Source organism: Struthio camelus, unplaced genomic scaffold, assembly GCF_040807025.1.
Source record: "Struthio camelus isolate bStrCam1 unplaced genomic scaffold, bStrCam1.hap1 HAP1_SCAFFOLD_98, whole genome shotgun sequence".
NCBI classification, from domain to species: domain Eukaryota; kingdom Metazoa; phylum Chordata; class Aves; order Struthioniformes; family Struthionidae; genus Struthio; species Struthio camelus.
In genome coordinates this window covers 119845-143853 of record NW_027182624.1, presented here as the reverse complement: position 1 = coordinate 143853, position 24009 = coordinate 119845, and the positions used below count along the sequence as shown (strand labels likewise).

Sequence of the window (24009 nt, the reverse complement as noted above, 5' to 3'; positions counted from 1 at the left end):
GCGCCTGCCTGCAGTCCTACAGTGCACCAAGGCTTCCTCGGAGCTAGAGCCAAGCCTGGAATGGCCTTCCTGCCCCTACAGGCCCCAGCCTGCAAGGCCCACCTTGCCCTCAGGCAGCCAGCCACACCCAAGCCCCCTCCCAGCCTCTGCTCCTGGCCATGCACATGGCCCCGGGTGCCCTCTTCAGGATGGCAGGCCTTTCAGGCCACACCTTCCCTAGGGGTCTGCAGTGGGCAGCCTGGCCTCCGGCCTCCTGGCATGGCAGAAGAACCAAGCTTCCAGGCTCGGCTCCCCTTGCAGGACGGGCAGCTCCCAGTGGGTCTCTGCCCCATTCCGATCTGGCAAGGAAAGCACAAGGCACGCGGAGGCGGGGGGACAGCAGCACCAGCTGCCATCAGTGCAGTGCCTAGAGAAGAAGGGTGACATTCCTCCCACTGCTTTGGTGCAAGGAGAGCTTTGGGGGCAGAGGTGGCCCAGGAGTGCTCATGGGGGCAAGGTGTTCCCAAGAGCCTGGAGGATGTTTGGGGTGGGAAGGGACTTGGGCTGTAGCCAGGGGACACTGGGCTCACAGAAGAGCCCAGTGGGGAACCTCCGCTCACCCAAGCGAGAAACGCCCCCTGCCTGCAGCGTGCTGCCTGTACATGGCACTCGGGGGGGGGAATGTCCACTCGAGGGTGTCACTTCCCTCTGGGCTGAGGAACAGGCCCAATGCAGCCCACTCTTTGCAAATGCCACACCTGCAAGATCTTCTGCAGCTCCAGGAGGCTGGAAGTGGCCGACTTGAGCACCAGCACCTCCAACATGTTGTCCATGGCATCGAGGGTCTGCAAGGAGGACAGGGGGCTGTGGCATTCCTTCCCCACTGCCTCTGACCCACAGCAGACTCAGTTGAACCCCTGCTGCCCAGCGAGGACACCCGCTGCCCTGCACGGGCCAACGAGAGGCCTCAGGGCAGGAGACCTGCTGTGCACGGACCAGCCCCTGGGCACTGCCCATGGCCCAGCCCACGGGAAGGGCATGAAGGCAGGAGGGTGGGAAAACAAAGCTGAGATCCTGCCCAGCCTTGGAGCTGACAGTCACCTCTCAGCACAGCGGAGCCAGGGGCAAGCCCAGAGGGGCTGGCGGGCTCCCTGTAGCTCACCCAGCGCCTACCTTGGAGTAGAGGGACATGTCCACGGTCTCCATGTCTTCTCTTGGAGGAAGCAAGAAGACACTCTTGAAGCAGGCATGGAGAAGGCTGCTCTTTTTGCCCTCCAGAACCGGCTCCACTGCACTGCAAAGAGAGAGTGAGAGAGAGAGAGAGAGAGAGATGCCTGTTGGACACTGGTGCTGGGAGCAGTGCCTGGATGCCCTGGGGAGGTGGCTGTGGGCCGCTGGGGCAGGAGTCCCCCGGCTGCTACAGAGAGCACGTGAGGGAGCCCTGCAGGGAGGCACCTCCTCCCTCCATGAACTGGCCCAGGGGCAGAGGAGAGCCCAGGCAGCTAGGCCTCCCCCCTTCTCTACCACCTGCCTCCCCTTCTGCACTACAAGCCAAGGGGCCCTGGGGAGCTGCAGCAGGCAACCCTCTGCCCTCCCATCTGCCCTACTGACAAGCCTACTGACAAGCAAGGGGAGAGCAGAAGCGCAGCAGACAGCACCGCCAGCCTCCTCCCACCATGGTGCACACCTCCCAGCCAGGGACGGTGCCATCAGGCACATGCTGTGCACAGGTCCTGGCCAAACCAGGGGCTCTGCTAGCTACCTCATTGCCGTGATAGCAAGCATGGCTTGCTGGCGCACTGCTGTGCCCAGGCGCTCCAAGGGCTCCTCTTCCAGCAGCACCTGCACAGCACAACCGGCAGTCAGCGCGGCAACTGCCATCACCCAGCACCAGCAGACCCAGGGCCCAGCTGGCCTTGCCCCTGTCCTCACACCTGCTGCCTCTCCCCTCACCTCGATATGCTCGGCCAGCTCGTGTCGGCAGCAGAACACCTCCAGGCCCCAGGACAAGGTCTTGGCGCTGCTGCCTCCACAGAGGGTGCCGATGGACGCTAGAAACTTCAGCTTCTGCGCCTCTTGCTGACAGACGGGGAAGAGAGACAGAGTGAGCGCGAGAGGGGACAGGAAAGGCCAGCAGGACCAGAGCAGCCAGGGGGCTGCAGTGCTGGGCGGGACCCCGGACGGCAGCAGCTCTGCACAGCCAGCACCTCCCCAGCAGCCTGCCAGCAGACATGGGCGGACCCGCAGGGAGACCCAGGCACAGCCCCCATGGAAACGGCTGCACTTACCTGTTCTCGGCCACCCACAAAGGCCTGGATGAAGTCCAAGGCTTCCTCATCCTCTCTGGACAGCTCGGACCAGCTGCTGATGGAAAACCTTGCACCTGAGAAAGGAAGAGAGCCAGGAGCACTGCAGAGATGGAGGGCAGGCAGCAGAGAGCCGTGCAGTGAGCTCTGCCCGCCGGCCAGCCATGGGCCTGCTCCCGGGCACGCAGTCTCCCCCAGGCTGCTCAAGGCTGCACAGTGCCCAGCACATGGGCTGCCCTGCTGCAGCCAGCCAGGCAGGGCAAACCTCAACTGCACCAGGCTGAGGAACGTGCTGCCAGATGGGCAGCATCCCTCCTCCTGCCACGGAGCTGCCGCTCGCTGCCCGTCCCAGGCAGCAGGAGCTGCGTCCATCTGCGCTCTCCCTCCTGGGCGCATGCTGCGCTGGGGCCAGCTCCCAAGCCCCGAGCGGGCCCTGGCATCCGGGCACCGCTGTGCCACCACCCCGGGCACCCCGACACCACGTGCTGGGGAGATGGGAGCCCGGTGCAGAGCAGGGTGCGCTCCCCGGCCCTCACCCCAGCCCGGCCCAGCCCCACGGGGCCGCTCACTCACCTCTCCGCCACGCCTGGGACTCGAACCCCTCCAAGGGCCTCGAGGCAGAGCTGCTCTCCTCGGCAACCCTGTCCTGCTCCTGGGATGCCCGGCGCGGGCAGCCGTACTCCTGCTCCCAGGCCACCCGCGGGCGGCTGGGGGGTCTCTCCGCCATCCTGCGGCACGGAGCAGAGGCAGGAGGGGGACACTTGTTTAATGCAGAGCTGGGGAGGGTCCCCACGGGGGTGGGGGCAGCGCAGTCAAAGGTCCCCGCGCCCGTCCCGGCCCTGGAGCCAGCTCTCCTGCGCCTCAGCCCCTGCCGCAAGGTCCTGCCCCCGCCACGGCCGAGGGCCCCCGCAGCCCCGTGGCACTGCCGAGCCCGGCCCCGTCGCTCTCACCCGCAGCAGGAGCTGGCAAGGCCTCGGCAAACGCCTCGACTCCGCGGGGCTGCCGGGGCGGCAGGGAAAGACGCGGCTGCGCTCGGGGGCTCCTCCTCGAGCTCCACGCGCTCCTGCCCTCTCCCGTCGCCGTCCGCCCGGACACTGCCCGCACCTGACAGCGCTGCGGGTGTCACAACGGGGGGGGTCACAATGGCCCCGCCGGGGGCGGCTCTGAGGTCACCTCTGCTGCGCGAGCTGCTCCAGCAGCAGCAGCCGGCACCGCCAGGGGCTCCAGGGCCGCAGCGCGGCCGCCCCGGGCAGGAGGGAGCTGGGGCAGGGCAGGGCGAGGCAGCTCGAGGGGCCGCGCGCGGCTCCGCATGGCCAGCTCCCTCCTCTTTCATCCCCGGCTGCCCACGCCTGGCCGCACTCACCTGCTCACCACTAACCACCAGCACCACCTCAAAACCTGACGCCACCGTACCTCTTGCCCCAATCCCCTCCTCTCATCCCTCACCCCAAACTCTAACCCTCCAGCCACAACCCAGACCTCCAACCCCTTTCCCTAACTCTTGCTCCAGCCCTCACCGGCATCTCCAATCCTCAGCCCTAGCCAACAAATGCTAGCCTTCACCCCAGCCCTCACCCCTGCCATAGCCCACTCCCCCACAAAGCTAGCCAACACTCACAGCAAGCACCAGAAACCCGCAGCACAACCACCAAACCTCGCCCCACGCCTCACCCAACCCCTCACCCCATGCAGCCAGCTCTCGTCCCCAGCCCTGCCCTCAACACCAGCCCCCAAGCACCAACCCCAGGGAGATGCCCGAACCCCCACTGCCAGCCCCAACCCCTTCCCCAGCCACCCTCCCCCTCGCACCAGCCCCCTACCCTGCAGCCCCGCCGCTCACCCTCACGCTCCCGCCGGGCCCCCTCGCGCCCCACCCCGGCAGGCAGAGGAAGGGCAGGACCGGGCCGTGCTGGGGCAGCTGAGCGTGGCAGGCACCGCTGCAGATGCTCTGCTCCAGCCCCGCTCAAGCAGGGGCACCTACAGCACGTTGCCCCACACCAGCACAGGCGGCTTTGCAGCTTCTCCTGCAGCGGAGACTCCACAGCCTCTCGGGGGAACCTGCTCCACTGCTTAACCGCCCTCGCGGGGAAAAAGCGCTTTCCTGCGCTCAGGGGGAATTGCCTGCTTCGCCATTTTGGGCCACGGCAGCACCCAACTCCTGGGCCGGGGCCGGGGGCGGAGGGGCGGAGGGGCGGGGCCATGGCAGGGACGGGGCGCCAGCCGGGCCCCCCGCGCCGGCACAGGGAGCGCAGCAGGCTGCTGGGGCGCGGCCGTGGCGCAGACGCCCCCGCCGCACGCCCCTCGCCCACGGGCCCCGCCCGGGCCCTGCGCCCGGGCACGCAGCAGGCCGCCGCCGCCGGGCCCTGCGCCACGCTGGCCCCGGCCGCGGCCGCAGGGACAGCCCGCCGGGCGGCCGTTGGGCGGCCTGCGTGTCGCTCACGGCTCACCCCGCCCCTCCCGGGCACCCATTCGCTCGCTGCCTCCCCTCGCTCCCCGATTGGCCGGGCGGGGGGCGGGCTCTCCACCCGCCCGCGGCAGCTGCTGGCGCCAAGCAGAAGCTGCAGCTCCGCTCTGTGGAGAAGAGGCGGCTGCAGAGAGCCGCTCGCTCTGCCCGCAGCCCCGCCGCCTCCGGGCAGCGTTCTCCCGCCCGGCACCTGGCCCCTTCTCTGCACGGCACAGATTATTGGCCTTGCCAGTTCTGCTGGCACCCGGGGCCGTGGCCGGGCTCCCAAGTGGGCGGAAAACCACACGGACGTCGGGCAAAGAGCTGGTGAGCAGCCTGGACTGCTTCAGGCTGGAGCACGTTATACGGCGTAGAAATTATGCCCTCCACTCCTGCAAGTAGGAGGATGTTGGCCCGTTCAGCTGGCACGGTTGGAGCTGGAAAAGGATGCCTGCCCGTTGTCTAAAAGAAATTGTTGTAAAACCTAAAACCTTTTCCCTGTGTTTTACAAAAGCAAAACAGCTAACCTCGTGTGAACTCAAGGAGCAATTTCTCTGGGAGGACTGTATGAAAACTGAGGGGTTTTTTTTGTTTGTTTTGAGGAGAAAAGCACTCTTTCTTTTCCAAACCCTTGAGTTGGTGTTCTTTGACCTTCATACGTGAGTCGATTTCAGCCTAGAAGGCTCTTTTCCCACCGGTAGGTGTTGATGTTGACAGAGGCACCGCTGTGCTTTCTAGTGTGGCATGCTAGCACCTATTCCAAGAAGTGGAACTCTCTCTGCTTATTGCGTTGTGGCCAAGCAATACATCCGCACAATGGAAGAAGGTTGAGGGCAGAAGCCTGGCTGTGACTGACCACAGGTGTTGCCAAGAAAGCTGGATGAATCTCAGCACAAAGGGTGCCACAGGCTGGCCTTTGTTTTAAGGCATGCCCTGGACTCCTGCAAGCACCTGAAAGCTGGAAATCCATCCTTCCAGGAGCAGAAACGATGAGCAGTAGAGGGAATGTGCTGCGCAGGTGAGCTGCAGCTGGTGCAGCAAGCATCGCTGGTTTGAAGCGGTGGCTTGCTCCTTTGCCCTTTCCCAGAGAAATGCAATCTGATAATGGATGACATCTGTAAGAACAAAGAACTGCAAAGGTGGAGTTCTTCCCGTGGAGTCCAGTGGACTTTCCACCTACCGTGTCAAGCTCAATGCAATGGGGGAGGAGAAAGATGGAATGGATGAGAGAACGAACAGCAATGCAAGAGTGACTCTTCTCTCTTAGAATACTTCTAAGTGGGGATTGGATTTGTGGGAAGTCTGAAGTTGGCTAAGTAAGTGACACCCTCCCACCATGGGAAGTGTCAGAGAAGGACACTGTATCTGATTTAGCTTCAGCTTAGTCTCAGGGCCTAAAGTAGATGAAGCCTGCGGGCCTCAAGGCCGAACTGTGAATGAACTTGAGAAACATTGCTGGCAATGTAGCTGCAAAACCATTTAAGACCAGCTACTAAGGCTACAAAAGCAGCTAATGAGGATGTAAAATAGGATGCAGGAGACAAGATGGGATGCACGTGGGTTGGGGTTGACCTTGGAGGAGATAAGGGCCTGGGCTGTAGGCCAGGAGCTGTCCGAAGGAGAGAGAGACCAGTCAGAAGGGGAGAGACCAGTGACTCAGAAAAGAAGACTGGAGGAGACTGTCACTGGCAGGTGGGGAAATAAGACTGCAAAGGGTCTGATTAGCCCAGAATGTCTTTGTTCAGGGTCCCTGCGTGGAGGCAGCCAGCTCGAGCTGTTACTTCCTGTACTGTCATTTATTCTTGTAATTCATGTCAAAGAAATAATTAATGCCATGTCCTTGTTTCTCCCAGGCCCTTATCTCCTCCAAGGTCAACCCCAACCCACGTGCATCCCATCTTGTCTCCTGCAGTCTACTTTGTAGCCTCATGAGCTAGTTTTGTATCTTTGTCAGCTAGTTTTAACTGGTTTGGCAGTTACAGCACTGGCAACGTCACATCCTTCGCAATGTTTCTGGAGTTCAAGGACAGTTCAGCCTTGAGGCCTGCAGGCTTCATCTACTTTAGGCACTGATGCTAAGCAAGAGTGAGACTTATGCGAAGCGGAAGCTAAATCGGCTACAATTTCCTCCAACAGTCCTCCCTTGGTTTCTATGAGCACACCTGCTGGATACATATATTGGGGTAGAGTATTTGTGCACATCATAGAGGAGAATGTGAGGCACTTTTTCTCCTTTTTTTTTTTTTGTGAAGTTTACCTTAGATTAAATGATAGGTTTTTTGACCTCTGTTCATGGAGTGTGCGGGATCTTTCAACTTTAAGAGATGTCCCCAGTCGAGGGGAGATCGCGGTGTAGAGGCGCGTTGTTCCTCAGGAGAGTTCAAATGGCTGTCCTGAGTGATGTCTATTTATACTACGTCCATGATTTGTACCATTAGCCAAATCAGGTGTGATCTAGCCACGGTGTGTCATATTGGAAGTCACGTACCTTTCAAATTTCAGGAGGAAGTTTCTCGTTTGCTCCCCAGCGAGGACTTCTCAGCCGGGCTTTCTGCTAGTGACTTTACCACTAGTTGTTTGTATGTGCCGAGGTCATGGTCGATCACTTGGGAAAGTGGAGGGCGAAGGTCCTGCCACCTTCCCCCCCACAACTAGAGTCAAACCCTCCACCTCACAAAGTGGCCGTACAGGAGCCTCTTGCCTCGTGGTATAAATAGACCTCAGTGTCTACTGATCAGCATATATTAATTCAGTATATAACAGCAGGGCTTGTGTCTTTCGCAATAACTACCACACACACAGAGGTGTAGGAGGATTATGAGCAGTAAAGAGAACAATGTTGATGCTAGCAATATCACTACCGGGTGAAGGTTAAAAATTCCTGTTGCTGTTAGTGACCATTCAAAAAGAGTTGATGTTCTTTTGATTTTTCTTTTGTACTGGTTTAGTGTAGAATTGGACTGCAGCTGCTGTTGAGATGTAATAGGAGCTGAGGAATTCCAGTTGCATCCCAGGATCCCAGTAAAGTTACAGATAGAAATCTTTGGGTGATTGCTTGCAGCTACAGCAATAGTATTTATGATTATAAAATGACAAAGGGTTCTCATACAAACACATCAGACAAGGCAATCGAGTTAAATTACAAATTAATGTTTCAGAAAACCAAATAGAGAGAAGCAAAAGCTTTAATCATTATGCCACAAATCACAAGTCACTTGAAAAGGCGCCCAGGTGTTGCTGGGTTGTTAAGAAAGCCTTACTGCACGGATTTGGTTTGGAGACTCAAGAACAGAGATGCAGCTGTGCTTTTGCAGCCGGGCACTAATTCGTGAAGCACAAAGTATAGGCATTCCTCTTTTTCGATTGTAATCCCGTTCCCAATAGTGCATTATGACAAACAAGAAGTTATGTTACCATTTTTAGTTATTGAAGGCAGAACACTGAAGGAGATAAGCCCGCCTTAACTAGGATAATCCTTCTGTTAAGCAAACATGAAGATGGTACTGCTCTTTTGGAAGTTTGTCTGCAGCTCTTGAAAAAGCAGGTATCTCCCTAAGAGACAGCATCTCGAAGATGTACACAATATGCTAAACATTTCTCTCTCCTCAGAGTTTCTGGATTCCCCTGTCTCTAGTCATTGTGAATACTGTCCACCCTCCCAAGCTGATCCGCTTCCCTGGGGGCTCCTTACTCCTGGGGGCCTTCTTGGACAAAGGGGACATTCTCTCTGCATACGTCCTACATTGCCACAGAAATAACATTCCGGTCCCTCACTGTCTCCCCGTCTTCTCCTGTCCCCTTCTCGTCCTTGCCCTTGGCATTGCCCTAGCCTTCCTCGGCCTCCTCTGTCTCTTCCTCTACCCCTTCCTCTAATTTGCAAGTTCCGTCCTGAAGCTGCTGCTAAGAGATTAGCCTCTTCTTGGTTTTCCTTCTTCCGTTCCTTTGCTTGCTTCCCTTGCTGTTTCTCCTCTCTCCCGTCATAGACCAATACTGCCACGCTTAAAATCCTTTGTGAAGTTTCTCCTTGCCACCCTGGCATGTGCTCCTTCAACTCTTTTGGGCTATCCGGAGCGGCCTGATGGACAAAGACACTAATGGCTAGTGCATCATTCCAATTCTGGAAAGTCCTTCCCCCATAGTTCAACAAGGCTTGCCCTAGTCGTCCCCCAAAATCCCTGGCCTCTTTGTCCAAGCTCTGTCTACGCTCCTGCACTCTAGTCCAATCCACTCCTAGTTTGCTACATGCTCTAATAGCTTCTACCGAGTTCCGGAGTCCTGTCTGGCAAGCGACTCTGTCCCCTGCGTTATTGTAATCCCAATTTGGATCGTTTGCTGGCTAACGATTTGTGTTTCCCCCAGTCTGTTGTACAAACTTTGCCTCTTTATTAACTATTTTATCATCTCGCTCGTTTGGTCAGAACAACTCTCTCAAGAGTACTTGGGTATCCCGCCAGTTTGGTCAGAACAACTCTCTCAAGAGTACTTGGGTATCCCGCCAGTTTGGATTATACCCAGTGCATATATATTAGAAAACAGCTGAGCGCTCCTTTCCGCATCCTCCCTCAACCTGGGCATTTTGCTTGCCCACAATGCTCAATCACTCGGACTCCAGGGTTGGCCAGTAAATACATGCAGTACCACGTGAGGGGGGTTAGCTCCCCCAACCGCTGCACTCGGTTGTAATGCTGCTGCATTAGGTAAAACATTAGCAACCATAGGATGGAGTCCTGCCACGGGAGGAGGGGAAGTCTGAGTAAGAGGAGGAGAGGGACAGATAGACAGATCTTCAGGAGGCACCACCGGAGGAGTGTAAGGCGGAGCAGTAGCTCCTGGGGCGTTATTTGGGACACCTATATCTGCTGCAGCAAGAGTAGTTTTACAGAGGGTGCCGTTTGTCCTCCTTGGATCTCGCCGGTCCCACATCCAATTATCCCACACATACCAATAATCCATTCAGTGAGGCTTTTCATCTTCCAATATAAGCTGTAGCAGAGCACATTTCTTAGAATCGAAGGATCCTTCCTTGGGTTAACCCCCACATTAATTGTAAGATGGACAATCATCCTGACATAAAGGGACAGCTAACTAGCTAGGGATCGATTTGACTGTAACGGCTTTTTTCTCCTTTTTTTCCTCTTCCTTTTCTAAATTTGGATGTTTGGAGCCAAGAGGGTCCAATGGTGGTTGGCTACACTGCCATCTGGGGTGCCAAAGTGCTGTGCAAACACTTTGATCCTAGGTTTCCAAGAAGCAGAGCCTCACGCACATCTAGCAGCAAAATTTTATTTCTTTAAATGATGGTGCAGCATAGTAACTGCTGGAGCTGGGTGCCTCCAGGGAGGGACCTTGAACAAAGGAATTCTGGCCTAATTAGACCCTTTACAGTTTTATTTCCCACCTGCCAGGGAAGGTCTCCCCCAATCTTCTTTACTGAGTCTTCTTTACTCTCCTTCTGGTTGGTCTTGGCCTTCAGCCCACACTGGTTGCCACGTCCTTGTTTCCCACAGTCCCTTATCTCCTCCGAGGTCAACCCCAACCCAGGTGCATCCCATCTTGTCCCCTGCAGTCTACTTTTTAGCCCCATGAGCCAGCTGTGTATCTTTATTAGCTGCTTTTAATGGGTTTGGCCGTTACATGCTCAGCAATGATTCTGGAGTTCATGGACGGTTCGGCCTTGAGGCCTGCATGCGCAGGGTAGGCAGTGGCGATAGAAACAGAACTGCATGTCATACCCCAGCTCTGCCCTTCCACCTGAGATGCAAGCCCTGAAGACAGCAGGGGCCTGCTCTTGCCCTGGGGTGACTGGAGAGGGCAGGGGAGGCCAAAGCTTTTCTCCCCCTTTCCCTTGGCTATTGTGGGCCAGCAGAGCAGTTGACGCTTTGCAGCAAAACCAAAGTGTGTCAGGCCGCTCTACGCTGGCCTGGCATATTGGAACGAGTGGACACCCCGTCCCCCCCAGGACAAGCCAGATTCATGCAGGCAGCAAGTTTTGCCCCTTGCCTTTGGCTCCCTAAAAAAAGAACACTCACTCCGGCTGAGGAAACGGGGCTGTATCTTTGCGGGAAGCCCAACAAAGCCATGAAGCGGTAGCACAACAGGGGCTGTGCTTGAGGAGTCGAGCTGTCCTGGGGCTGCGGGAGATGCCAGCAATGAGCCAGACCTTCCAGCACACTTGCGTGTGTCCGTGGTGTGCAGCACCATGGCATTGGCACAGCTGCGTCAGCTCTGCTCAAACAGAGTCACGTCCTGGCGGGAGGGTGCCACCTCGCCCACGCTCTCGGGAGCCAGGGACACAGTGCTCCGAGGTGGAATCTTGATGTTCTCCTTGGCACCCTCAGGTTCATGATGGTCTGTGACACCAGGCAACGGACTAAAGGTTCCGCATCATTTTCCAGGGGCTGGAGGGCTGCGAGAGAAAGGCACCGAGCTGAGAACAGACTCCCACCTTTGCAGAGATCCCAGGAATCCCCCCCCAGGCAGGGCCAGCCCCACTCAGCTCTTCCCATGCGGAGGAGGCAGCAGGTAGGACAAATGGATCAGCTGGCACTTGCAGGTCGGCCAAGCCCCAGATGCGCCCCAAATACCCCCTGCTCTCCCCCACATAGGGACACAGAGCCTTCCTCACCTGGGGCAGGCCAGTGAACTGCAGCTCACTTCCCAGCCTCCTCCCTCCTCCCTGCCAGGGCTGCCTGACACAGCGCTGCTCTCACTCACCAGTGCACAGCTCCTGCACCTTCTCCTTCCTCCGCTTCTTCACTTGCTGCCCGATGAGCCCTAGGCAAACACCTCCGCTCACCCCTCATACTCCCCAGCAAGCCCCCAGCAGCACAGCTCCCATCTGGCCTTGCCAGCTTGGCCATGCAGCCTGCTCCCCTTGGGCAAGGCTGGCCCCAGCCCCGTCCCCACGGTGCAGGACCCAGGGACGGTGGGAGGGACTGAAGACCCTCCTGTGTGCCCGTCTGGGTGGGCAGGCATGGCCCTGGGCTTGTGGCTCACCAATGAACCTCACAGCTGCCTCCCGCAAGGATGCGTCCGGGTTCTCCAGGTATGGCAGGCTCTGGCGCAGGTGTTGCTCCGCTCTGCTCCTGTCCCTCAGCAGCTGCAGACAGCACAAGGACAGGGGGTTGGCACCGAGCCTCCCCAGAAGGCCAGGCCTGTCCCTCCTCCCAGCTCCGGCCTCCTCTTCCTTCCTGTCCACGCCTCCCAGCTAGAAGCTGGCTGGTAGACAGGTTCAGAGGGAGCAGAGGGCAGAGCGGGGCCTGCGGGTGCTGAGATCCCCGCCATGCTTCTGCCAAGGCCCAGCCAGGCCAGGGGCCCCTTCAGCACCCCAGCGGGCACTTAGAGTAGAGGGCTCTGGGCTGCAGCAGTGCGTGAGGGGCACAGCTGTGCACCCTGCCCACTGGCCATGGCGGCAGGCCTCATCCCGCCGCGGCCCCGGGGGCTTTGGCCACGTCCTTACCACGCACTCCCCGATCTTCCACGTCTCCGCTCTTCTGGCCAGCTGCTTGAGCTCCTCCCACTTGAGGAACTGTGCAGCGCTCACCAGGGCTTCCTGAGAGGCCTGCAGAGCAACAGAGACCAGGAGATGCCACCGCAGCCACGGCAGGACACCCTGGGTCCCCCTCGTCTTGGCAAGGCTCCCAGCCTTTCCCAGCCCCAAATGGCACGACGCAGCGTGCCACTAGGTCTGGCCCTCCCTGAAGGCAGAGGCAGCTCTGCCTTGTCCTTCGGCACACAGGAAGCTGCACCTCATGCTGCCATGCGTTCCAAGGCACACTTGGCAGCAGCCCTTGCCTTGCTGCTCACCTCCACCCACGGCATGTCAGCATTGCTTCCCCAAAACACTGCTCCCTACCTGGGCCACTCTCTGCACCTTGTCACTCATGTGGAGGAAGAGCGGCACCAGGCTCCTCTGTGCATGCTGCTTCAGGTTCCGTTTGTTCTTCCCCACCACAATCTCCAGCAGGTCTTTGAAGAGGAGCATGGAGAGCTCTCGCACTCTGCTGTCTTCCTGCAGGCAGGGAGGAGAGGAGGGGAGGCCTCAGCAACGACTCCAGGAACGGGGCCCGACAAGAGCGTTTGCCGTTGCAAGGCCTCGTCCTCTCCGGGCACAACTGTCCCCCAGCCCGGCCAGAGGTCGGAGCTGAGGACAAGCCTCTGCTGAGGCAGCCTGGACAATGAGGGTTGTCGGCAGCAGCACGACAAGCCTCCCTGGGCTCTGTCTCCCGCTCCCTCTGGAGGGAGCTTCTTGGATTTCCCGAGGCCTCCATCAGGGCCCCCGCACACAACAAGAGGACAGAAAGGGACAGCCCCGCGGCACGGCCTCTCCCTCGCTCTCTAGCCTGCTCCTACCTCTCTGCTCATCGCTGCCCCAGGCCACGGCAAGCGCCGCACGCAGTCAAGCACGAGACGCAGCAGCCGAGAGCAGACAGGGGGCTGGTTTGCTCTACTCCCACAGCCCTGGACACCAAGGCCAGCACAGGGCATGGGCTGAGAACCACAGGGCAAAAGGTTTCCTGACATACAGCAGGGCCTGTGCGGGGACGTGCCAACAGGCACGTATGCAGAGGGGCACACAGCACCCAGACCACGCATACGGACCCCCCGGACACACCAGCAGAGCCCCGGCTCTCCCATCAGCCTTACGTCATCAAAGCGAGGCAGAAGCTTCTCGGCCAGCTGCAGAACAATCGGGTTGGAGCCCTTCTGTTCCAGGTAGCTGAGGATGTTTCTCAGCAGCATCAGGCTTCCCACACGCACTTCCCTGCAAGCATCCTGCAGCCACTCCATGCTGTCTGGGAGCAGGCTCTGCATTCTCCTTTTCTGTGGGAAACACACAACTTTCTTTGTGGGAAGCAAGGCCAGACCCCCCCCCCCCACCGCCCGCCCAAAAGTGCTCTGCCTGCTCTTTTCCCATTAGGGCTCAGTGGCCAGGGCCAGGGCTCTGCACACACGCAGGCCTTGGGCACAGAGGCTGCAGTGCAGGGCACAGATCTCCAAGGGGGCCCTCAGCATGCACTGGCCTCTGTAGGGAGCAAAGCTGCTGCCTCAAGGCCCAGGAGCACCTGGCTGCCTTAGCCCGGCCCTGTGCTCATTGTCCCTCTCCCAGATCTTCCCGCTGGGCACTGGTGCCTTTCTCCTTGTGCAGCACGGCCAAGGGCCTGGCATGACACTCGGGGCAGATGAATGGGGCAGCGGAGACTTGGGAGCAGCTACCACACCTCCGGATTGCCAGCCAAGTCCAAGCCACTCTCTGACCCAGTGTCTCCTGTCAAGCCCCAGGCTGCCAGCATGGCTTCACCCGCCTGCCCCCCTCCTCACCATCTTGGGTCTATTCAACAGGGCCACGAGGCCTCTGAACGCCAGTCTGCGCATCTCCAGGCTCTCACTCTGCGCATAACCCTGGACGAGTGGCAGGACCTCCTCATCCATGTCGGCAAGGTCAGGGCATTCCAGCAGCTGAAATGGGCACAGCACTGAAAGACTGGCACAGCCGGCAGCACTGCCCGCAGCGTGCAGCTCTCCGTCCCACCCACCATCCACGGCAAGGGCACCAGGCCCTCACAAAGCTCAGCCCAAACACAGCAGGCATTGTGCAGACACCCCTGGGCCCTGCTCCCAGCCCTGCGCCTCACGGCACACTGCACACACTGCTCGCCTCCTCCTCCCGTCCCCTGAACCCTCCGCAGCCTCTTGTTCTCATCCCTTGGAGGAGCAATTGAACACAGAGAGCTGCCACAAAGCAGGCACGAAATACAAGTGCTTACGAGTGGTCGCCCAGCAGAAACGAGCCAAGGCCGGGGCTACTAACAGGAGCGTATGCATTGCCCCAGCTCCATTCACCAGCATCACCCCACACGCATGTGCACAAGCGAGCACAGCATTTAGAGGCCCCTCCAGAGAGGCACTGCTTGCCATGAGGCCCACCTCGACAAAGAAAGCCATGACGGGCAGCTGATGAAACTGGTCCTCCCTCCTCAGCAGCCTTGCCAGCTGGCGGAAGATCCAGCGACGCAGGTGACTGGCAGCCCCCCTCATTGCTCTGTCAGAGGCAAGAAGGCAGTGTTGGGCCTCAGCCGAGCAGGCAAACCTCCTCTGGCATCGCTCTGCTTGGCACGCAGCTCCTGCAGCCAGCGGCATTTGCTCATGGAGCACTGCTCTTGCCCTACCACACCTTGCCATTAGAAAGTCAGCGTCAGGCATCATTACGTTCCTTTTGGTGGGAGACCGGAGAAACAGCCTTCCTGCCCAGGCGGCATGGCCTGCCCACACATCCCCTCTCCTGCCCGCTTTGGATTCCTGTGCCCCTGGGCCCTCCCCAGGTTCTCCTGCACATGACCCTCTCCCACAGCTCCTAACACCACCTGCTCCCCCAGCAGCTCTCCAAGCTGGGCAGCATGGCAGCTCCCAGGGCCCTTCTGCTGGGCGAGCCCTTGCCACAAGGGCTGAGGCTGCAGCCTCTTTCTTGGAGAAGTGGCGTTCCCCCTGCCCCACCAAGAAGCACATGGGGTGGCACACCCCACAGCCAGGGAAGAGGTGCTGGGCCAGAGCAGGCCGGAAAGGGCTCTACCTGGCCAGCACCACCACTCCCTTCTGGGAGGTGTCCGCATGCAGAAATAGGTCCCAGCCGCCCTTCCTCTCAACAGCCACGGCTACGGTCTCATAGTGGGCGCAGCGCAGCAGACTTTTCATGGCCTGCACGGCGCACCTGCATGCAGAGCAAAGCCCAGGTCACACTGGCAGCCTGGCCCTGCCTCCAGGTGCAGTGCAGAGACAGGGCGAGCGGGATCGAGCACCTGACGTGGCTGGTGGGACGGGACTCATCCCGTTGGCATTCCCTCAAGAAGATATTTGCTTCCTGGTGGCTGAACTCTGCTGTGAAGACCATCTGCAAGAGCAGCGCCAGGAAGAGCTGGGGGAAAAACGCCTTCACCGCCTCTGGGCAGACGGGCTCCCGGATGATCTCACACAGTGCCCTCGTTGCCTGCAGAAAACACCCAGTCACACCTCTCACTCCCGAGCAGTCCCCGGCATGCTTCCACAGCCCTCCAGGTGGGAGGCTCGAGCACAGCCTTGGAGCATGGGAAATGCAGGTGGAGGCCTCAGCCTGGCTGCCTGACCAGGGCCAGCGCCCGCAGGCTCTTGGGCCTCAGCTCCTGGTTGTACACAGTGAGCCTTCCTGCCTCAGCATGACCATCACCTCGGCAGGCTTCGTGTAGCGTGCACGCTCGGCCAGGCTCCCTGTCCCAGGCCGTGCTGCCTGCCCAGGTTTTTCAGGAGCCCTACTCCTGCCCCTCACCTTGCCCCCAACCCGACCCTGGCTTTCCAGCCTGCTGAGCGAGGTCGGCGGATGCAGGGACAGCGTCGGATGGAGATTTCCTGGGCATGGCCAGCCTGGCTGTTGGTGTGCAGAGAGGCCAGGCAGCACTTGGCAGCCCTGTGTGCTGGCACAGTCGGAGGCCTGGCGCTGGCCATGTTGTAGCCATGGGCCCAGGAGAGGTCCCTGCTTGGGGGCACACGGGCAGCGGAGAGGGGGAGGGGGCCCAGGGAGGCAGGCACCAGCCTGGGGGCACGGGAGGCCTCGTCCCCTAACTCACGGCCAGCGGAAGGATGCAGTTGTTGTCCCTGTCGGAGCTGGACTGCTTGCGCAGTGGCCGCTCCTCCAGCAAGCTCAGCAGCTCCCGCAGCATGTCCGGCGCAAGCATCGGCTTATCCATCAGCACCTTCCACATGCTCACGGCAGTGCTGCAGGCCCAGAGCGCCTTGTCAGTGGCACTTCCTTGGCCGCAGCACCGTAGCCTGGGCCAGCCCTGGAGGTCCCCAGCTGTGTGCCAGCCCTGCCCCTGCCCACCCCCTCCTCCCTGGCAGCCCCAAGAGGGTCCTGCCCAGGCAGGCAGCACATGACCAAGCTGAAGCCCCTTGCGCGGCAGGGAGCGTGCAGAGCCGCTGCGCTCTGCGGCTCAAGGCAGGGACACTTGCTCAGCTCTGGCTCCTCAAGGCCTGCTTGAGGCACCAGGGCTGGGAAACGGTGGGCGAGACACAGGGCCCTGCCCCTCAGCCGTGTGCTGGCCATCTGCTTGCCTCTGGCCCTCTTTGGGCCCTTCTCCCCATGGCCAATGAGCCACTGGAGCCCGTCCAGGCTGACGGGCCCCATACCTGTTGCACAGTGGCGAGCAGTACAGCAGGCTCACGGTCACCTCGCTGGGCTCCAAGCAGGCCAGCTGGCAAAGGGTCTTGTTTAGGGTGACCCGGGCCGACAGCTCCCTCACATACTTGACGTTCCTGTAGAGGCACCTTATGATGCGTGGCACCTGGAAGACACAAGGCGGACGGTGAGGCTGCTCCCAGAGAGCAGCCAATACCCCAGCTCCCACTCACTTCTCCTTCCCTCTCCACCACTCCCACCGCTCCTTGCTGCCTTCCAAGGGGCTCCGCTGCCCAAGAACACTGGCTCTCGGCGGGGAAACAGCGCCCCAGAGGGTCGAGCCCCATGCACGCCAGCCCCAGGCTCCTTACATCTTCCAGCACAGAGAAAGCGTCCAGCAGGAACATGGTCAGCATGTGGGAAGCCACCTCCGTATTGTAGGTGCTGCAGTTCCTCATGCCCTCGATGGCTGTGACAATGACGTCTGTCCTTTCGGAAGGCTGCAGGTTTTTCACAAACAGCTGGGGCAGAAAGGACCCAGGAGAGAAGAAATGTCACGCTGCGTGCCGCACTACTGCTGCTTAGCTAAGCAGCGGATGTGGCTCTGGAGAGAGGTGCGGGGCAGTGCTGGCACCGTGGCCCAGGAGAGCCAGGAGCACGCGCTGTGCTGGGTAGCAGCAGCATGGGGCATGTGGCCAGAGGGCCACCAGGGCAAGGCAGGATGCTCGGGAGCAGGCTCACAGTGCACTGGCTCTGCAGGCAACCCTAGCTTGCCGGTGGCCAGCAGGCTGCAGCTGCTGCTGGGACTCTTGGAGCCAAGCCTCTGGCTAGTCCCCCCGCTCAGGGACAGCGGGAGACACAGCAGTGAGAGCAGGGCTGCTACCAGGCAGCAACCAGTACTCTAGGTGCCACTCAGAGCTGCTTCCTTCTCCACCACCACCTCTGCATCAACCCCAAGGCCCCCTCAGCCCCACTCGTTAGGCATCCCTTTGCTCATCCACGTCTCCTCAGGACCCCATGGCCAACAGTCCCAGCAAGGGAAGTGCTCCTCACCCTCATGATCACGCTCATGTTGCTCGTCCACGAAAGGCAGAGCTCATTGTCGGCTTCCCTCTCCTTCTGGGGCTCCACATACTCTGGATCATCCTGCAGCATCGCCCGGCCTGAACAGCAGCAGAAAGACACAGCGGTCAGCAGGAGTCATGCAGAGCTGCAGGTGGCAGACTCATGGCGTCAGAGAGAAACCAGCCTGGCAGAGACAAAGGGCATGCCAGGAATGGATGGGGAGCAGGATTCCCAGGGAGGGTCGGGGCCCATTCCAGGGCAGAGAAGGGCAACTGCTTCAAAGGGTACCAAAAGCCTCACGGGCTTTCCGGTGCGAAGCCCGACACAAGCCGTAGCCTCTGAGCAGGGGCTGCTGAGCGTTTTCCAGGCCAGTGGTATCCAGGACAGGTACTAACAGCCCGCTCCCCTGCTCCTACATCAGCCGCGCCTCCTGCTCCTTTGCCTCACTGAGCAGAGGGGCCGAGGCAGTGCGATGCCTTCCCCGGCCTTGCCAGCGTGGCCGCGTGCAGAAGCACACAGCCCAGCACAGCTTCTCTTACGTTTTCGCTGCACGACGAATCTGAAGAGGCAATGAAGAGCATCCAAGGCCCCGCCCTTGGTCTCCGCGTCCTCGTAAGCACAGCAAAGGATGAGACAGCCCACCAGCTGTCCCAGCATCGGCACGGGGATCTTCCCATAGCAGGCAGGGCTCTCATCCACTCCTCCAAAGGGGTGCCACACCTGGGCAAGGCGGGTGGGACAGGTAGAAGGGCTGACGGGAGGCAGTCGCCACCAAAGCCCTGAAGCCAAGACTCTGCCCAGGCATGGATCCCAGCGGAGCCAAAGCTCTCGAGGGCCCTGCAGGCCTTGCCTCCCAAAGCAGCAGCCCAGCAAAGGCAGCACTGCCAGGCTGCGGCTCACATCATGCTCCGCGCGCACTGCTCCCCTGCACAGGGCTGGGGGCACAGCTGGCTCCTGCGACAAAGGGACTGCAGAGAAAAGCCCATGGAGAGAGGGCCAAAGAGCTTTGCTTCAGGGCAGAGCCTTGCTCAGTGCCTTAACCTGTGCCCACGCTTCCCTCCGAGGGACCCCCTGAGCTGCACTGTGCTCTGGGCTGCTGCAAAGGGCCAAAGCGGGGGCTGCACGGTGCTTGGCTCCTTACCTCCAGCGAGGAATAGTTGGCCAGCAACTTGCTCAGCCTCCCAATCCTCCCCACGGCCCTCTCACGCACAGCTGCTCTCTCCGTCTTGGTGAAGGGCAGCAGCATCTGCAAGGAGAAAGGCTACTGCTCTGCCCGGGGAGCTGACGCCCACTCCAGCAGAAGCAGCTCTGCTAAGCGCCTGCCTGCAGTCCTACAGTGCACCAAGGCTTCCTCGGAGCTAGAGCCAAGCCTGGAATGGCCTTCCTGCCCCTACAGGCCCCAGCCTGCAAGGCCCACCTTGCCCTCAGGCAGCCAGCCACACCCAAGCCCCCTCCCAGCCTCTGCTCCTGGCCATGCACATGGCCCCGGGTGCCCTCTTCAGGATGGCAGGCCTTTCAGGCCACACCTTCCCTAGGGGTCTGCAGTGGGCAGCCTGGCCTCCGGCCTCCTGGCATGGCAGAAGAACCAAGCTTCCAGGCTCGGCTCCCCTTGCAGGACGGGCAGCTCCCAGTGGGTCTCTGCCCCATTCCGATCTGGCAAGGAAAGCACAAGGCACGCGGAGGCGGGGGGACAGCAGCACCAGCTGCCATCAGTGCAGTGCCTAGAGAAGAAGGGTGACATTCCTCCCACTGCTTTGGTGCAAGGAGAGCTTTGGGGGCAGAGGTGGCCCAGGAGTGCTCATGGGGGCAAGGTGTTCCCAAGAGCCTGGAGGATGTTTGGGGTGGGAAGGGACTTGGGCTGTAGCCAGGGGACACTGGGCTCACAGAAGAGCCCAGTGGGGAACCTCCGCTCACCCAAGCGAGAAACGCCCCCTGCCTGCAGCGTGCTGCCTGTACATGGCACTCGGGGGGGGGAATGTCCACTCGAGGGTGTCACTTCCCTCTGGGCTGAGGAACAGGCCCAATGCAGCCCACTCTTTGCAAATGCCACACCTGCAAGATCTTCTGCAGCTCCAGGAGGCTGGAAGTGGCCGACTTGAGCACCAGCACCTCCAACATGTTGTCCATGGCATCGAGGGTCTGCAAGGAGGACAGGGGGCTGTGGCATTCCTTCCCCACTGCCTCTGACCCACAGCAGACTCAGTTGAACCCCTGCTGCCCAGCGAGGACACCCGCTGCCCTGCACGGGCCAACGAGAGGCCTCAGGGCAGGAGACCTGCTGTGCACGGACCAGCCCCTGGGCACTGCCCATGGCCCAGCCCACGGGAAGGGCATGAAGGCAGGAGGGTGGGAAAACAAAGCTGAGATCCTGCCCAGCCTTGGAGCTGACAGTCACCTCTCAGCACAGCGGAGCCAGGGGCAAGCCCAGAGGGGCTGGCGGGCTCCCTGTAGCTCACCCAGCGCCTACCTTGGAGTAGAGGGACATGTCCACGGTCTCCATGTCTTCTCTTGGAGGAAGCAAGAAGACACTCTTGAAGCAGGCATGGAGAAGGCTGCTCTTTTTGCCCTCCAGAACCGGCTCCACTGCACTGCAAAGAGAGAGTGAGAGAGAGAGAGAGAGAGAGATGCCTGTTGGACACTGGTGCTGGGAGCAGTGCCTGGATGCCCTGGGGAGGTGGCTGTGGGCCGCTGGGGCAGGAGTCCCCCGGCTGCTACAGAGAGCACGTGAGGGAGCCCTGCAGGGAGGCACCTCCTCCCTCCATGAACTGGCCCAGGGGCAGAGGAGAGCCCAGGCAGCTAGGCCTCCCCCCTTCTCTACCACCTGCCTCCCCTTCTGCACTACAAGCCAAGGGGCCCTGGGGAGCTGCAGCAGGCAACCCTCTGCCCTCCCATCTGCCCTACTGACAAGCCTACTGACAAGCAAGGGGAGAGCAGAAGCGCAGCAGACAGCACCGCCAGCCTCCTCCCACCATGGTGCACACCTCCCAGCCAGGGACGGTGCCATCAGGCACATGCTGTGCACAGGTCCTGGCCAAACCAGGGGCTCTGCTAGCTACCTCATTGCCGTGATAGCAAGCATGGCTTGCTGGCGCACTGCTGTGCCCAGGCGCTCCAAGGGCTCCTCTTCCAGCAGCACCTGCACAGCACAACCGGCAGTCAGCGCGGCAACTGCCATCACCCAGCACCAGCAGACCCAGGGCCCAGCTGGCCTTGCCCCTGTCCTCACACCTGCTGCCTCTCCCCTCACCTCGATATGCTCGGCCAGCTCGTGTCGGCAGCAGAACACCTCCAGGCCCCAGGACAAGGTCTTGGCGCTGCTGCCTCCACAGAGGGTGCCGATGGACGCTAGAAACTTCAGCTTCTGCGCCTCTTGCTGACAGACGGGGAAGAGAGACAGAGTGAGCGCGAGAGGGGACAGGAAAGGCCAGCAGGACCAGAGCAGCCAGGGGGCTGCAGTGCTGGGCGGGACCCCGGACGGCAGCAGCTCTGCACAGCCAGCACCTCCCCAGCAGCCTGCCAGCAGACATGGGCGGACCCGCAGGGAGACCCAGGCACAGCCCCCATGGAAACGGCTGCACTTACCTGTTCTCGGCCACCCACAAAGGCCTGGATGAAGTCCAAGGCTTCCTCATCCTCTCTGGACAGCTCGGACCAGCTGCTGATGGAAAACCTTGCACCTGAGAAAGGAAGAGAGCCAGGAGCACTGCAGAGATGGAGGGCAGGCAGCAGAGAGCCGTGCAGTGAGCTCTGCCCGCCGGCCAGCCATGGGCCTGCTCCCGGGCACGCAGTCTCCCCCAGGCTGCTCAAGGCTGCACAGTGCCCAGCACATGGGCTGCCCTGCTGCAGCCAGCCAGGCAGGGCAAACCTCAACTGCACCAGGCTGAGGAACGTGCTGCCAGATGGGCAGCATCCCTCCTCCTGCCACGGAGCTGCCGCTCGCTGCCCGTCCCAGGCAGCAGGAGCTGCGTCCATCTGCGCTCTCCCTCCTGGGCGCATGCTGCGCTGGGGCCAGCTCCCAAGCCCCGAGCGGGCCCTGGCATCCGGGCACCGCTGTGCCACCACCCCGGGCACCCCGACACCACGTGCTGGGGAGATGGGAGCCCGGTGCAGAGCAGGGTGCGCTCCCCGGCCCTCACCCCAGCCCGGCCCAGCCCCACGGGGCCGCTCACTCACCTCTCCGCCACGCCTGGGACTCGAACCCCTCCAAGGGCCTCGAGGCAGAGCTGCTCTCCTCGGCAACCCTGTCCTGCTCCTGGGATGCCCGGCGCGGGCAGCCGTACTCCTGCTCCCAGGCCACCCGCGGGCGGCTGGGGGGTCTCTCCGCCATCCTGCGGCACGGAGCAGAGGCAGGAGGGGGACACTTGTTTAATGCAGAGCTGGGGAGGGTCCCCACGGGGGTGGGGGCAGCGCAGTCAAAGGTCCCCGCGCCCGTCCCGGCCCTGGAGCCAGCTCTCCTGCGCCTCAGCCCCTGCCGCAAGGTCCTGCCCCCGCCACGGCCGAGGGCCCCCGCAGCCCCGTGGCACTGCCGAGCCCGGCCCCGTCGCTCTCACCCGCAGCAGGAGCTGGCAAGGCCTCGGCAAACGCCTCGACTCCGCGGGGCTGCCGGGGCGGCAGGGAAAGACGCGGCTGCGCTCGGGGGCTCCTCCTCGAGCTCCACGCGCTCCTGCCCTCTCCCGTCGCCGTCCGCCCGGACACTGCCCGCACCTGACAGCGCTGCGGGTGTCACAACGGGGGGGGTCACAATGGCCCCGCCGGGGGCGGCTCTGAGGTCACCTCTGCTGCGCGAGCTGCTCCAGCAGCAGCAGCCGGCACCGCCAGGGGCTCCAGGGCCGCAGCGCGGCCGCCCCGGGCAGGAGGGAGCTGGGGCAGGGCAGGGCGAGGCAGCTCGAGGGGCCGCGCGCGGCTCCGCATGGCCAGCTCCCTCCTCTTTCATCCCCGGCTGCCCACGCCTGGCCGCACTCACCTGCTCACCACTAACCACCAGCACCACCTCAAAACCTGACGCCACCGTACCTCTTGCCCCAATCCCCTCCTCTCATCCCTCACCCCAAACTCTAACCCTCCAGCCACAACCCAGACCTCCAACCCCTTTCCCTAACTCTTGCTCCAGCCCTCACCGGCATCTCCAATCCTCAGCCCTAGCCAACAAATGCTAGCCTTCACCCCAGCCCTCACCCCTGCCATAGCCCACTCCCCCACAAAGCTAGCCAACACTCACAGCAAGCACCAGAAACCCGCAGCACAACCACCAAACCTCGCCCCACGCCTCACCCAACCCCTCACCCCATGCAGCCAGCTCTCGTCCCCAGCCCTGCCCTCAACACCAGCCCCCAAGCACCAACCCCAGGGAGATGCCCGAACCCCCACTGCCAGCCCCAACCCCTTCCCCAGCCACCCTCCCCCTCGCACCAGCCCCCTACCCTGCAGCCCCGCCGCTCACCCTCACGCTCCCGCCGGGCCCCCTCGCGCCCCACCCCGGCAGGCAGAGGAAGGGCAGGACCGGGCCGTGCTGGGGCAGCTGAGCGTGGCAGGCACCGCTGCAGATGCTCTGCTCCAGCCCCGCTCAAGCAGGGGCACCTACAGCACGTTGCCCCACACCAGCACAGGCGGCTTTGCAGCTTCTCCTGCAGCGGAGACTCCACAGCCTCTCGGGGGAACCTGCTCCACTGCTTAACCGCCCTCGCGGGGAAAAAGCGCTTTCCTGCGCTCAGGGGGAATTGCCTGCTTCGCCATTTTGGGCCACGGCAGCACCCAACTCCTGGGCCGGGGCCGGGGGCGGAGGGGCGGAGGGGCGGGGCCATGGCAGGGACGGGGCGCCAGCCGGGCCCCCCGCGCCGGCACAGGGAGCGCAGCAGGCTGCTGGGGCGCGGCCGTGGCGCAGACGCCCCCGCCGCACGCCCCTCGCCCACGGGCCCCGCCCGGGCCCTGCGCCCGGGCACGCAGCAGGCCGCCGCCGCCGGGCCCTGCGCCACGCTGGCCCCGGCCGCGGCCGCAGGGACAGCCCGCCGGGCGGCCGTTGGGCGGCCTGCGTGTCGCTCACGGCTCACCCCGCCCCTCCCGGGCACCCATTC

The 24009-nt window shown here is 61.6% G+C and overlaps 1 protein-coding gene across 1 annotated transcript; it reads right to left on the bottom strand.

Moving 5' to 3' along the window:
- Positions 1–9999: 9999 nt before the first annotated feature.
- Positions 10000–19170, bottom strand: LOC138065002 (maestro heat-like repeat-containing protein family member 7). Its single transcript, XM_068929248.1, has 15 exons — positions 19080–19170; positions 18478–18658; positions 17927–18036; positions 17245–17394; positions 16885–17039; positions 16326–16473; positions 15525–15712; positions 15299–15436; positions 14656–14770; positions 14050–14187; positions 13375–13551; positions 12584–12739; positions 12188–12289; positions 11725–11827; positions 10000–11134 (listed from the first exon to the last, which is right to left on the bottom strand). Exons 2-15 carry the CDS (start codon positions 18593–18595, stop codon positions 10968–10970), a joined length of 1965 nt encoding a protein of 654 aa, XP_068785349.1. The 5' UTR covers positions 18596–18658; positions 19080–19170; the 3' UTR covers positions 10000–10967.
- Positions 19171–24009: the final 4839 nt, after the last annotated feature.

Bases quoted from the DNA above. Each gene is read 5' to 3' on its own strand.
- LOC138065002 (XM_068929248.1), bottom strand. From the start codon at position 18,595: ATGCTGGGACAGCTGGTGGGCTGTCTCATCCTTTGCTGTGCTTACGAG. The intron at 14,188-14,655 runs GTGGGCCTCATG...TGCCCATTTCAG, and splicing joins TCATGGCTTTCTTTGTCGAG to CTGCTGGAATGCCCTGACCT. The intron at 11,135-11,724 runs GTGAGCCACAAG...TTTCTCTCGCAG, and splicing joins GGCAGCTGTGAGGTTCATTG to CCCTCCAGCCCCTGGAAAAT.